The sequence below is a fragment of the Stomoxys calcitrans genome, chromosome 4, assembly GCF_963082655.1.
Source record: "Stomoxys calcitrans chromosome 4, idStoCalc2.1, whole genome shotgun sequence".
NCBI classification, from domain to species: domain Eukaryota; kingdom Metazoa; phylum Arthropoda; class Insecta; order Diptera; family Muscidae; genus Stomoxys; species Stomoxys calcitrans.
In genome coordinates this window covers 131920380-131933112 of record NC_081555.1, presented here as the reverse complement: position 1 = coordinate 131933112, position 12733 = coordinate 131920380, and the positions used below count along the sequence as shown (strand labels likewise).

At 38.6% G+C, this 12733-nt stretch overlaps 1 protein-coding gene across 1 annotated transcript; it reads left to right on the top strand.

Annotated features, from left to right (window-relative positions):
* The first annotated feature begins 860 nt into the window (after positions 1-860).
* Positions 861-11789, top strand: LOC106082632 (probable cytochrome P450 4s3). The gene is made up of 4 exons (XM_013245257.2): positions 861-1088; positions 9787-10243; positions 10543-11252; positions 11624-11789. The coding sequence occupies exons 1-4, from the start codon at positions 938-940 to the stop codon at positions 11779-11781; spliced, it is 1476 nt and encodes a 491-aa protein (XP_013100711.1). The 5' UTR covers positions 861-937; the 3' UTR covers positions 11782-11789.
* Positions 11790-12733: the final 944 nt, after the last annotated feature.

The window sequence follows — 12733 nt, the reverse complement described above, 5'->3', positions numbered from 1 at the left end:
CTCAATCCATTCTCCCATCGCCTTTAAGTCTTATAGCCGCAGTGGCTGCCTCACATGTAATCAGTATGTCAATGGGTCGGATATCTAGAATAGTCTCCAGTCTCTCCTCATCGCTCTGCCTATGCCAAGACAACATATTTTTTGAACCTGTTTATGGTCTTTATGTTGCATTTTTTCTCCATAGCAGTCCACCAAACTACCGAGGCGTAAGTAAGTATTGATCTAATCACGCTCCCGTAGAGCCAGTGACTATCCTCGGATTCAGGCCCAATTTCGAGCATACGCCCCGTCTACATAGTGTCCAACATCTGTGAGCCTTCTCAGTAAGCTCCTGATTGTGACACTTCCAATTTAGTTTCCTGTCCAAGATCACACCTAAGTATTTGACCATGTCAGATATCGAAATCGTTCTATTGAAGAAACGTGTTGCGTCAAATTGGCCCACCTTCGTCTTCCTCGTGAACAGGCAGATTTCAGTCTCTCTGGGTTAACATTGAGACAATAACAATTTTTTTGTGTAAAATTTCATGCGGATATCTTTAGTCGTTTTACCACTATTGTCATTTCTACAGACAGACAGACGGACATATGTATACTTCATTGGATCGTAGACTAATATTTCCACATGTTACAACTGAATGCATAGATTAGTATACCCTCCAACCTGTGCAGGAGGGTGTCAAGTAACCGTATATAAGTGGGTATACATTAATATGCATATAAACAATTCGTTTCAAATAAAACCGGTTCCTAAAGGGCACTGTTTGTTATAATCTCTCCGATAACAGTAAATGGCAATACACATCGGAGTTGGACTAGTAAATATCAACTTAAAAGTCTGTCTCAGTTAGTTACTGCTATCGTTAAGATCTACAATTAACAAAAGTCTACGGAAAAAACGTTTAAAAATTTCTTTCGTTTTCGTTTCGAACTAAATATGGATACACTCATAGTGATAACATTTGCCCTAGGTGTTCTATTTATGCGATACTTGTCCAAAATTAAGGAACTCGTGAAATTAAAACAATGGTCAGCAATGGTGCCTGGACCAACAACGAGAGAACTTATGGCAAATGCCAAAGAAGGCAGTGAGTAATATAAGAAAATTAGTTGTCGTGTGAGATAACCATTTCAACGCAAATAAAAACCAGTAAGGAAAGGCAAAAGTCGGGCGGAGCCGACTATATAATACCCTACACCTACCCTACAATTATAAATTCGGGCAATATATAAATATATATGTATATGAGAGCTATATCTATATCTGAACCGACTATTAAGCAAATCGGTTGGAAAATTGTTAATACTACGGCCATATAAGTGCAAATCTGGCGATAAATATGTATGGGTGCTACATCCAAATCTGAACCGATTTTGATGAAATCTCGCACATATGTTAAGATCAGTTACAAAACAATCCGTGCCAAATTTTGTGCAGATCGGTTGAAAATTTTAGCTACTACGGCCATTTAACTGCAATTCGGGCGATACATATATATGGGAGGTTTATCTAAATCTGAACCGATTTGGATGAAAACTTGCAACTATGTTAAAATCAGTAACAAAACAATCCATGCATAATTTTGTGCAGATCGGTTGAAAATTGTAGCTACTACGGCCATTTAAGTGAAAATCGGACGATACATATATATGGGCGCTATATCTAAATCTGAACGGATTTGGATGAAAATGTGCAGATATGTTAAAAACAGTAACGAAACAGAACAGTGCAGATCGGTTGAAAATTGAAAAAGTGATATGTGCAAAATTTTGTGATGATTGGACAACAAATACGACCTGTCTAAATCGAATCAGAAAGTGATTCTGAGTCGATCGGTATACTTATCAATGGGTATAGCTCGTCTTCTTCTTAGAGTTCCAAACAAATGCACAAATCTATAATACCCTGTACCACAGTGGTGGTGTAGGGTATAAACACATTCAACATTATAATGTTAATGTTAGCCCAACCAGACACGCTCCGCTGTGCCCACAATACCAAAAATGCCTTATATTTGTAATCTAAACTTTAAGGGTTTACGATTGCATATTGGCTTCAAAGGTTTATGTACAATATTGCAAAAAATTAGACTCAAAGAAATTTGTTAGTAAAATCAATAAAAAATTTTGGAGTAACAACAGCAAACATTTTCTGCTGTTTCATATGCTAAATGTCATAAAAACTTGGAGAAGTTGTAAAGGGTGATTTTTTTGAGGTTAGGATTTTCATGCATTAGTATTTGACAGATCACGTGGGATTTCAGACATGGTGTCAAAGAGAAAGATGCTCAGTATGCTTGGACATTTCATCATGAATAGACTTACTAACGAGCAACGCTTGCAAATCATTGAATTTTATTACCAAAATCAGTGTTCGGTTCGAAATGTGTTCATTCACCGTAACGTTGCGTCCAACAGCATCTTTGAAAAAATACGGTCCAATGATTCCACCAGCGTACAAACCACACCAAACAGTGCATTTTTCGGGATGCATGGGCAGTTCTTGAACGGCTTCTGGTTGCTCTTCACTCCAAATGCGGCAATTTTGCTTATTTACGTAGCCATTCAACCAGAAATGAGCCTCATCGCTGAACAAAATTTGTCAAAATTTGAACACATTTCGAACCGAACACTGATTTTGGTAATAAAATTCAATGATTTGCAAGCGTTGCTCGTTAGTAAGTCTATTCATGATGAAATGTCAAAGCATACTGAGCATCTTTCTCTTTGACACCATGTCTGAAATCCCACGTGATCTGTCAAATACTAATGCATGAAAATCCTAACATCAAAAAAAAACCCCCTTTATATCTCACCTTATCTTTGAAATTTTTGAGTTTCAAAACTCAATTTTATCAATTTTTTTAAAACAAAATATCTGGTAAAATCATTTTGAAGCTTTTAAACCAAAAATGCGCATCTAAAATTGTCACAAATGTACATTAAAATGTAGGAAATAGGCTAACTATTGTTTAGAACTTCAAAAAGTCGAAACTGTTTCTTGCAATGTTAAAATTATTTTATAAAATCAGCAAAGAGTGTGTGGTGATAACAGTAATCTGAAAGGTCAAATATTTTCAAGCCTTCATAGGTTATTCTGGGCTACATTCCTTTAATTTTATGGCTAATCGTAAACCACTCCTCGAATTCGCACTCTACTGATACTTAATCTGAAATGTTTATCTCCTCACTTCTAAATGACTTTAATTAAAACCAAAATGTTATGATCGAATTAAAAGTCCGTTTACTACTATTTGTAAGGGAGGTGGCTGCTTAGATACTTGCCTTTTTATTGCCAATGTCTCTACTCCTAAAACCCTTTTATTTGCTACAAAGATTGATGGCCCCTGAAATACTTGGCCCAAAAAGTTGGATATCAAATTCGTACACTCCTCTCAAATATCTTAAATTTAAACCCCATATTGTCAAAATTAGGTTACATGCTCGTTAAGCCCTTTTGGGGTGCTCTGAATCTATATTTTAATGTTTGCTTGATACCATACTTCCAAAACCCTCGCAATTGAGTGCTACCTTATCATGATCGTTGGTTTTTTGCGGCTGGAATGACTCGCAGGCACATGACGCCATATTTCTATGTCAGATTCGCTATACCTTCCATTTGAGACACCATACTGCTTTGTCACGCCTTTCGTCGCATTGCATCTAATAGCAGCCCCAAAGCGGACACGTACTTTTTGGGTATGTTCGTAGAAAGGCGACCTACCACATATCCCGTTTTCTCATCACATAATCCTTAAACACTGCGAACATTTCAAGAAAATAGATTACGTCGTCAATATGGAGATACAAAAAAAAATATATATATATTTTTTTTTTGTAAATAATAAACATATGAGCCCATCACATATTGCAAAATACTGCATTCTCTCCCCTACTACTTTTAAAAGTATAACCACACAATTAGTTACTTTGACTGAGCAGAATCATTCATAAACGGCTATCTTCTTAATTTTCACTTCCCACCCACCTACTGCATACGACCTTACTGTAGTTACAAAATTTGTTGTCTTGTTGTGTGGGCTCCCAATGGATGCACATACAAACAAAACCAAAATTGCAAATGCCACGTAAAGCCGAGTCTTTAGAAATTGGCTGATCAACATGCCGAGAAGGGCCATGCACATCGCATCATACCCACACCATTTGATTCATTTACTCTCACCACTAATACTCTCACCTATGGCTTTGCATTCACACCCATAACGAGTGTTTTAGAAAAAAACCCAACAGCAATTGGCTGTTTTTAAGCTTCTTCAACTTTAAAAGAAAATTATTTACTAAATTTCAAGGCTTTTCTTTAAGGAAAATTAATTTTCTATATAATCGTCGCTTCACTGGAAAAATATCTTTCGATTGATGGCAATGTCTATTTCATCGAAATCCATTCTAATGTTTGACTGTAATATGTACCACAATATCGCCTTTATAAAACCCTTTGCGTGATTTTGGAAGTCATACTAAAACGACATGTCCAAAATTTCAAACATATTGGATCAGAATTGCGAATTCTAGAGGCTCAAATAGTCTTATCGGGAGTTCGGTTTATATGGCAGCTATACTAGGTTATGGACTGATTTAGACCATGCTTGCCACAGTACTTGGAAGGCTGTATCGATTTAAAAGTCATGACGACCAAGAATATATGTACTTCATGGTGTCTTAGTCGTATATTCAAGGTGTTACAAACGGAATGACGAAATTAGTATATAAGTAGTTGAAACCCCAAACAACATGTTCTATGTATCAACAATGGATGGTATTGTCGGGGTAAGAAAACTTTACATGTATCATAAAATCTTGCAAGGATTTCTAGTAACAAAACAATTATCTTCATCGTAAACAAAGTCTAATATTTTTCACAAAAGTATTTTACTTGACGAAAATTTGTTTATGTGAAACGAATTATTTTTTGCGTGTACATAATTACTAGGGTAGGAAATATTTAGTGTAATAAATATTTTCATAGTGCAATAAATAACGGAAGTATTTCCACCTTTGCCTTTGTACTATAATCAAAAAAAATAAAACAACATGCAATTAAATTAATTAATATTCATAGTTTCCTGCAAAGGTCCATGTAGGCATACAAGCTGTATAGTGGTTATCAGTAAAGTTATTGACAGTTTAAATTGGAATCAATACAATAGACTACTTTTTTGTGGGAAAGTATGTCATTATCTTTTTTAATGTGAAATCTATGAAAAATCGAACAAATGAATGTTGAATTGTCAATGACCAGTGAAATGCAAATTTAATGATATTTTCTATGAAAAAAAAAACACTTTGAAGTCTAGCCTAGATCTATTTAGTCGATTTTGGAATGAAGATCAGCCAGAAACATTGCGAGAGCTATCAATACATCCAGAATAAGTTACAGTTTGATGCGGATCATGGGCTGGTGGCATCATTGGACCGTACTTACGACGCGAATCGTATCGTAACTGTGAATGATGAGCGCTAACTTGAGATGATATCCAATTTTTATTTGGCCAAAATGCGAGAGCTTGACTTGCATGACATGTAGCTTCAACAAGACGGTGCCACATGCCACACCACAAGCGTAACAATGGACTTATTGAGAGGCGAGTTCGATGAAAATTTTATTTCACGTTCGGGACCGGTCAATTGGCCGCCTATATCGTGCGATTAAACGCCTTAAGCCTATTTTTTGTGGGGTTATGCTAAAACTGATGTCTAAACAGACAAACCCGGTTCAACTGACGCATTGGAAGACAACATTGAAGCATTTATTGGTAAGTTACCGGCCAAAATGTTGGAAATAGTATGTCAAAATTGGACTAAGCGGTTCTTGCGGTGCATGCAAATATTCATTTTCACCGTCCTAACATTCTAGCTCTTTGTGAGACCCACGTGGGTGAGGATTCTGATCCACAGGATATTCACATCCCTGGGTACCACACTCTGTCTCTTTTCATTTCGCACTGGGGCCTCGTGGTATATGCACGTTATGAAGTATTGTTCCAAAGACCACAACACCTGGACTCAAAGGATCCTGAATTTAACTCCCTTCGGGTTAAATACGGGATCGGAACACATATACTACACTTTGGATTTCTGTGTTGAAGTCCAAACTCAAAAAGGGAGATTTCCATGAACGGCTTTGACGCTCTTTCTGATTCTATTACAAATATTTTGGGGGATTTTCCAGGTAGCGAAATTGTTGTCTTTGGGGATTTCAATGTCCATAACCTCTCCTGGCTTTCCCATTTGAGCCATACGACTCCTGAGGGCCAATACGTTGTGTCTTCGCTGCGCATATGGGTTTGGCGCAGCTAGTGAACGAACCGACACATATCGTGTATGTCTTAGAGCACCAAAGTAATACCTCCTCTTGACCTTTTCTTGACTTCACACCCTGAAAAGTATGGAGTCTATATTTTTGCACCTCTTGGTAACTCCGATCACTGCTCACTGCAGTGTTTCAGCATCTTTATCGCAATCTGCTCTTCGTAGTGCTTCCTCCCCAGTCTCGAAGCGATCAATATTTTTATACGAAAAAGCACGTTGGGATGAGCTCAAGGGATTATTTCAACATTTTATTTTGAAAACTATGTTTTCTAGATGATGATATAAATGCTACTGTTAAAATGATTGAGAAGATAATTTTAAATGGAATGAGGACATACAAAAAAGGAAAAGAGGGTGCAGATATTAATCCGCCCATTCAACTATAGATATACACCTAAGCCAGTAATCGGCTTGTTGTGCGCTCTAAAAACTTAAAAGTATCCTTGAAAAAGAAATCTAAGTCAGGAATTCCGTGATACTTACAAAATCCTTAATTGTTTCCCATACCGCTCCCCTAAGTTGGTTCATGTCTGGTATTGTTTCCCCACCTAAATACGGCTGTCAGTTTGCCGCATTGACATAGGAAATGCTCCAACGTCTCATCATCTTGCCCACATGCTATCACTTGCCGCACCGATTTTGCATATGTGAGCTCATAATCCTGTGTCCCGTTATGACACCAAAAGCTAAACTGACCTCCTTCTTACTTCCTTTCAGTAATAGCCTGGTCCTCTCACGATCCGTATCACCTCATAGGATTTATAACGGCTAAGTCAGACGACAAAAGCTGGTTTAACCAGACATGCCGATATGCTGTCAGATCGAAAGAGGTGGCATTCAGGAACCGACGCTTGGATAAAAATGCCAATTATGCGCTGCTGCGCAAGCAGGCAAGATATTCGTGTCGAACAGAGCCTACGTACTAAGGTTCTTACTTCTACACGAGGAAATAAGAGCTTTTGGTCGTTCGTAAAAAGGTTAAAGGGTAGTTCTTCATCTATCCCAACTCTTGTTAAGGATGATCGAACGTTCACTGACCAGCTAGATAAAGCTAACCTGTTGGCTGATCCATTTACAGGAAACTCTTCACTGTCGGATAGCAATCAACCACTGGCCTTAATCGAAAATTAATCTGGCATCATGCCGCACATATTTTTTCGAACTGGTGAAGTTAAAAGGATTCTTGAGAATCTAGACGTAAGTAAATCCCTGGACCCGGATGGCATATCAACACTTGTCTTGCGCAAGTGTTCTTTGACGCTTACTCGTCCATTACGCAACCTTTTCATTCTTGCCTACAGTGCGAGAGTCTCAAGATGAGGCGAATAACCCCGCGAATTACCGGCCACTTGCGTTATGCTCCGCTCTCTAAGGTTATGGAGAGCATGATTATTCACAATCTTGTGAGGTATTTAGTCCAATTGGCCTACTTCGCGACAAAAAGTATGGGTTACGCAGAAATCGCTCTACGGACGACCTCATGGCATTTCTGTCGGAACGTTGAAGTCGCTCAATCCACCAGTTTGGTGAGAGTAAGATTGTGGCTGTGGATATCTCAATGCATTTCATAAGGTCTAGCACGGTGCACTACTATCAAAGCTAGTCGCATTTGGTATCGGTTATGGATGGGTTCTCATCCAATGTGCATTGATCGCAGGTGTAACCCAGGACTCTATCCTTATCCTTATCTTTTTATACCCACCACTATAGGATGTGGGTATACTAATTCAGTCATTCCGTTTTTAACACCTCGATATATTCGTCTAAGACCACATAAGGTATACATATTCTTGAACTTCTCCTCGATCTAGCCATGTCCGTCGGTCCGTCCGTCCGTTCGTCTGACGAAATCACGATAGCGGTCGAACGCGTAAAGCTAGCCACTTGATTTTTTTGCACAGATATTTAATATCGATGTAGGTCGTTGGGGATTGCAAATAGACCATATGGGTTCAGATTTAGATATAGCTCCCATATTCACCGATCTCCAGATTTGACTTCTTGAGCCCTGAAACCGCAATTTTCGTCAGATTTGACTGAAATTTTGAGGATGGTGGTCTGTTATGACTACCAACAACTGTGCCATGTACGGTCCAAATCGGTCTATAACCTGATATAGCTCATATAAACCGATCTCCAGATTTGACTTCTTGAGCCCCTGGAAGCTGCAATTTTTTCCGTTTTGAAATTTTGGAAGTAGTGTTTTGTTATGACTTTCAACAAGTGTGCCAAGTAAGGTCCAAATCGGTCTATAACCTGATACAGCTCCCATGTTAACCGGTCCTTCTTCTGTTCCAAGAAGCTTTAATTTTTGCTGGCCTACAACTTAATTTATTTTGTATAAATTTTTAGCAGAATCCATGGTGGTGGGTTCCCAAGATTCGACCTGGCCGAACTTAGCACGCTTTTACTTGTTCTTATTTTGATAAACGACCTGTTGTGTCAGACATCGAATCCGATCTACTTATTTGCGGATGACAGTAATCTCTGTCATTCGTACCCACTCAACCATAGGCAGAGTCTTCGAGAGATTGAGTACAAGAGGCAGGTTATGGACGATACATTCTGAAAGGATTTGCTGGCCATTTCTGCAAGGAAGACTCAGTGCTGTATTTGTCACACAAACGATTCGCTGACCCATTACGATCATTTTTGTCCATCAACGGTATAGAAGTTGAGCAATCAGAAGCTCTTGATGTTCTGGGTTTTAAAATACAAAGTGATGTCCGTTGGGTTAAACATATATTTGAAGTGTTAGAAGTCAAGTGCTTAGGCTTCCTTAAACGGTATAGGAATTTCTTCACCCCTTCTGATCTTCTTAACGACTATGCCTCTTTTATAAGGCCGAAGATGTAGTACAACTTACATTAATGGGCTGGGGCTTCAAAATCATACCTGGAGCTACTGGACCGTGTACAGAGGAGAGCGATGGCGTTGTTTGGGCACAGAAGAGTATTCAACTCTATAGCCTCCCTTGAACATCGTCACAATGTGGGTTGTTTGGCGCAGTTCTATCGATACTTTTATGGTGTGTGTTCATCTGATATTCGTCTTCTTATTCCTGATGTAAGGATGTTTGTCAGAAATACTAGACATTCCAGGAACTCATACCCGTTTGTAATTGATTGGCTAGTGTACCGCACAATACATTATAGGGAGAAATCTTATTTCGCCCGAACCGTTAGTATATGGAATCGACCTACGGGTAATGTTTTGCCCACCCACTATGACATTCAGAGATTTAAGACTAATGTCAATAAACACTGCATCCTTTTCCCCCCTCCAATTACTAATTTTCATTCGCCAACGCAATGCACTGCATTCATAGGGGACATCCCCTGCGTGTTGGTTGATTTCTGAATTTTATGTTTTTTTTTTTTTTTTTAAACTTTCCTATAGCTCTTAAAAAGTAACCCTTTAGAATTTTGCCCCTATAAACATTTCAAAATTTTTTAGGCATCCTCAAATGGCTTTACGAATTGCGTAAGAAACATGGTCCAATATTTCGCATTTGGTTTGGCAAAGATATGACTGTATTCTTTAGTGATCCTGAGGACATCAAACAACTGCTGACCAGCAATAGTTTGCTCTACAAAGCGAACAACTATAATGCCGTAGTGCCTTGGTTGGGTTACGGCTTATTGACAAGCGGTGGAGAATTATGGCAGGCAAGGAGAAAATTTCTAACACCAGCCTTTCATTTTCGCATCCTCAGTGAGTTCAAAGAGCCGATGGAAGAGAATTGCAAAATATTGGCAACCCGTCTAATGAAAGAGGCCCAAAGAGGTGAAGAATTTGATGTATATCCCTATATAACATTATTTGCTTTAGATGTTATTTGTGAGACGGCAATGGGTTTGAAGAAACATGCCCAAATGCAGAATGAGTCAGAGTATGTGAAAGCCGTAAACAAGTAAGTCTTCTGTGATATTAGTATTGAAATTTCATTGGTAACAAAACTTATAATAATCTCGAAATTCAGTTTGTTACACTTTGTTATATGGATCTAAGAGGATCACTGTATGAGTACATATAAAAATTATATATTATCTCGTCACACTTAATTGATCAAGCTAAGTCCGTCCGTTTGTGAAAATCAGTAGGATATAAAAGTAGGCAAAGTTTAATTAACAATGGAAACAGTTTAGAAATAAGTTCCAGCAAAGTTTGAAATTTTAAATTTTTAACTGACTTTTGTGTTTTTGTTTCAAGAACTTGTCATCTATTTCATAAAAGATCATTTTCCCTCTGGCAGAGACTAAATATTTTCTACAAATACACCAAAGATGGCAGAGAACGAGATGCTGCACTGAAAATTATGCACGATGAGACAAATCGTGTCATTAAGCTTAGGCGAAAACTATTGCAGGATTCGCAAATTCTTAGCATGCAAGATGCTGAGAAGACCTTCGATAGCGATGGAAAGAAAAAACGTTTGGCATTTTTGGATATGCTCCTAATTTCACAAATGGAGGGAATACCACTCACCGATCAAGAAATACGTGAAGAAGTTGATACTTTCATGTTTGCGGGACATGATACCACCAGCTCAACCATAAGCTTTGCCATATATCTACTATCGCAACATGCAGAGATTCAAAAGAGGACATATGAGGAAGCTGTCGCTTTAGAGGGCAAGGAAAAAGAATCAATGCCATACTTGGAGGCCATTATTAAGGAAACTCTGCGTTTGTATCCTGCTTCAGCTTTCTTTTCCAGAGGGGTGAAAGAAGATTTGGCGGTAGGATCACTTACTCTTCCCAAGGGTGCCAATGTTACAGTTTTAACTTATGCTGTGCATCGTGATGAAAGATATTTTCCTCAACCAGAACAATTTAGGCCTGAGAGATTTATGGAAAATGGCAAAGAGTTGCACCCTTTCTGTTTTGTTCCTTTCAGTGCGGGACCAAGAAATTGCATTGGTGAGTCATGTGTTGGAAAATTAAATCCTATATATATTCCTACATAAACAGCAAAGACAAATGAAGATAAGAATATTACACGCCGCTGCCTATGTGTAAAAAAGGTTAATGAAGCAATCACGCATATTCTAAAAACGATAAATCCTTGATGCCATTTCAAATGGAACCCTATGGAATTCATCTGTATCTAAAATATATTCAGGCTATTTTCTTTAAACGTGATTGTAAAATAGCAGCCAGCGTTCTTACTTCTTGCTTTTGTCTTTACTGATTATGTGTATCTTGCTCTGTAGCATTAAAGGGGTATTTTTCGGGTAAACTCAAAATAATGAATTCTTCTAACTAAATCCTTCCCTCTTATCACATTTCAGGTCAAAAATATGCCATGTTAGAAATGAAGTGTGTCCTCTCCTCATTACTCCGAAAATTTGAATTTTTGCCTGTTAAAGGCTTTCAACCACAACCTGTGCCAGAAATTGTTCTTAAAAGTAAAAATGGTATTAAAATTCGGATAAAGCAGCGATGCTAGCAGACCACTACCACACGCAAAAAAATAAAATTCGTGGATTTTCTTTGGGTCCTACAAATCTGTTTTATTTGGGGAAGTACTATATTATTAATAGCTGTGCAAGATTTTCGAGAAGTATAATCGGGAAATCGGTTTATATGGGAGCTATATGAGGTTTTGGGACCGTAACTGGAAGTCAGTGTGCAAAATGTATGGTTCTGTTATAACTTCCAACAATCGTGGCAAATACGGTCCAAATCGGTGTATTACATGATATAGCTCCTATATGAACCGACATCTCAAGGCCCTTAAAGCCTCAATTTTAATCCAATGGGACTGAAACTTTGTGCGTAGTGTTCTGGTACGACTTCCAACAATCGTGTAACGTACGGTTGTTTTGCAACCATATTTTCATGTGGAGGTGGCGATCCTCATCAAGCTCCAGTAGGTGAGCAAGTTCGTTCTGGACCAAAGAACCGATCGCCGCGGAAACGGGGTGGCCATTGGTTATTTAAAGGCGCCAATATCTCGCCTTGTCATATCTTGGCACTCAGTATTTGTGCAAGAGCCGATGCCACCCGACTTCTCACTGAGACTCTCCGCTCGATACCGCTCATTGTCCGCGACTTCAGTTACAGCTACTCCGGATGGAGCATTTCACTATCTGCAACCTGTGGACACGCCCGGTAGCTCGAAGGTAAGCTACTCGTGACAGCAATAAATACCACACATATCGGACCTCAATGTTCCGGCTTGAGTGGTGCTCACAGCTATCCCGTGCCGTGGTCACGTAAGGTCTAAATCCTTTGTGTAAACTTTTAGCAGGTTCCATGGTCGTGGGTTACCAATATTCGGCCCGGCAAGCTTTTACCAGTTTCTTTTTTCAAGTTCGTACTCTACCCACAAAAAAGGCATTTTGAGAAAATCTCACTGAAATTTTGTTTTAAGGGAAAATTTCATTGAAATTTTGTCT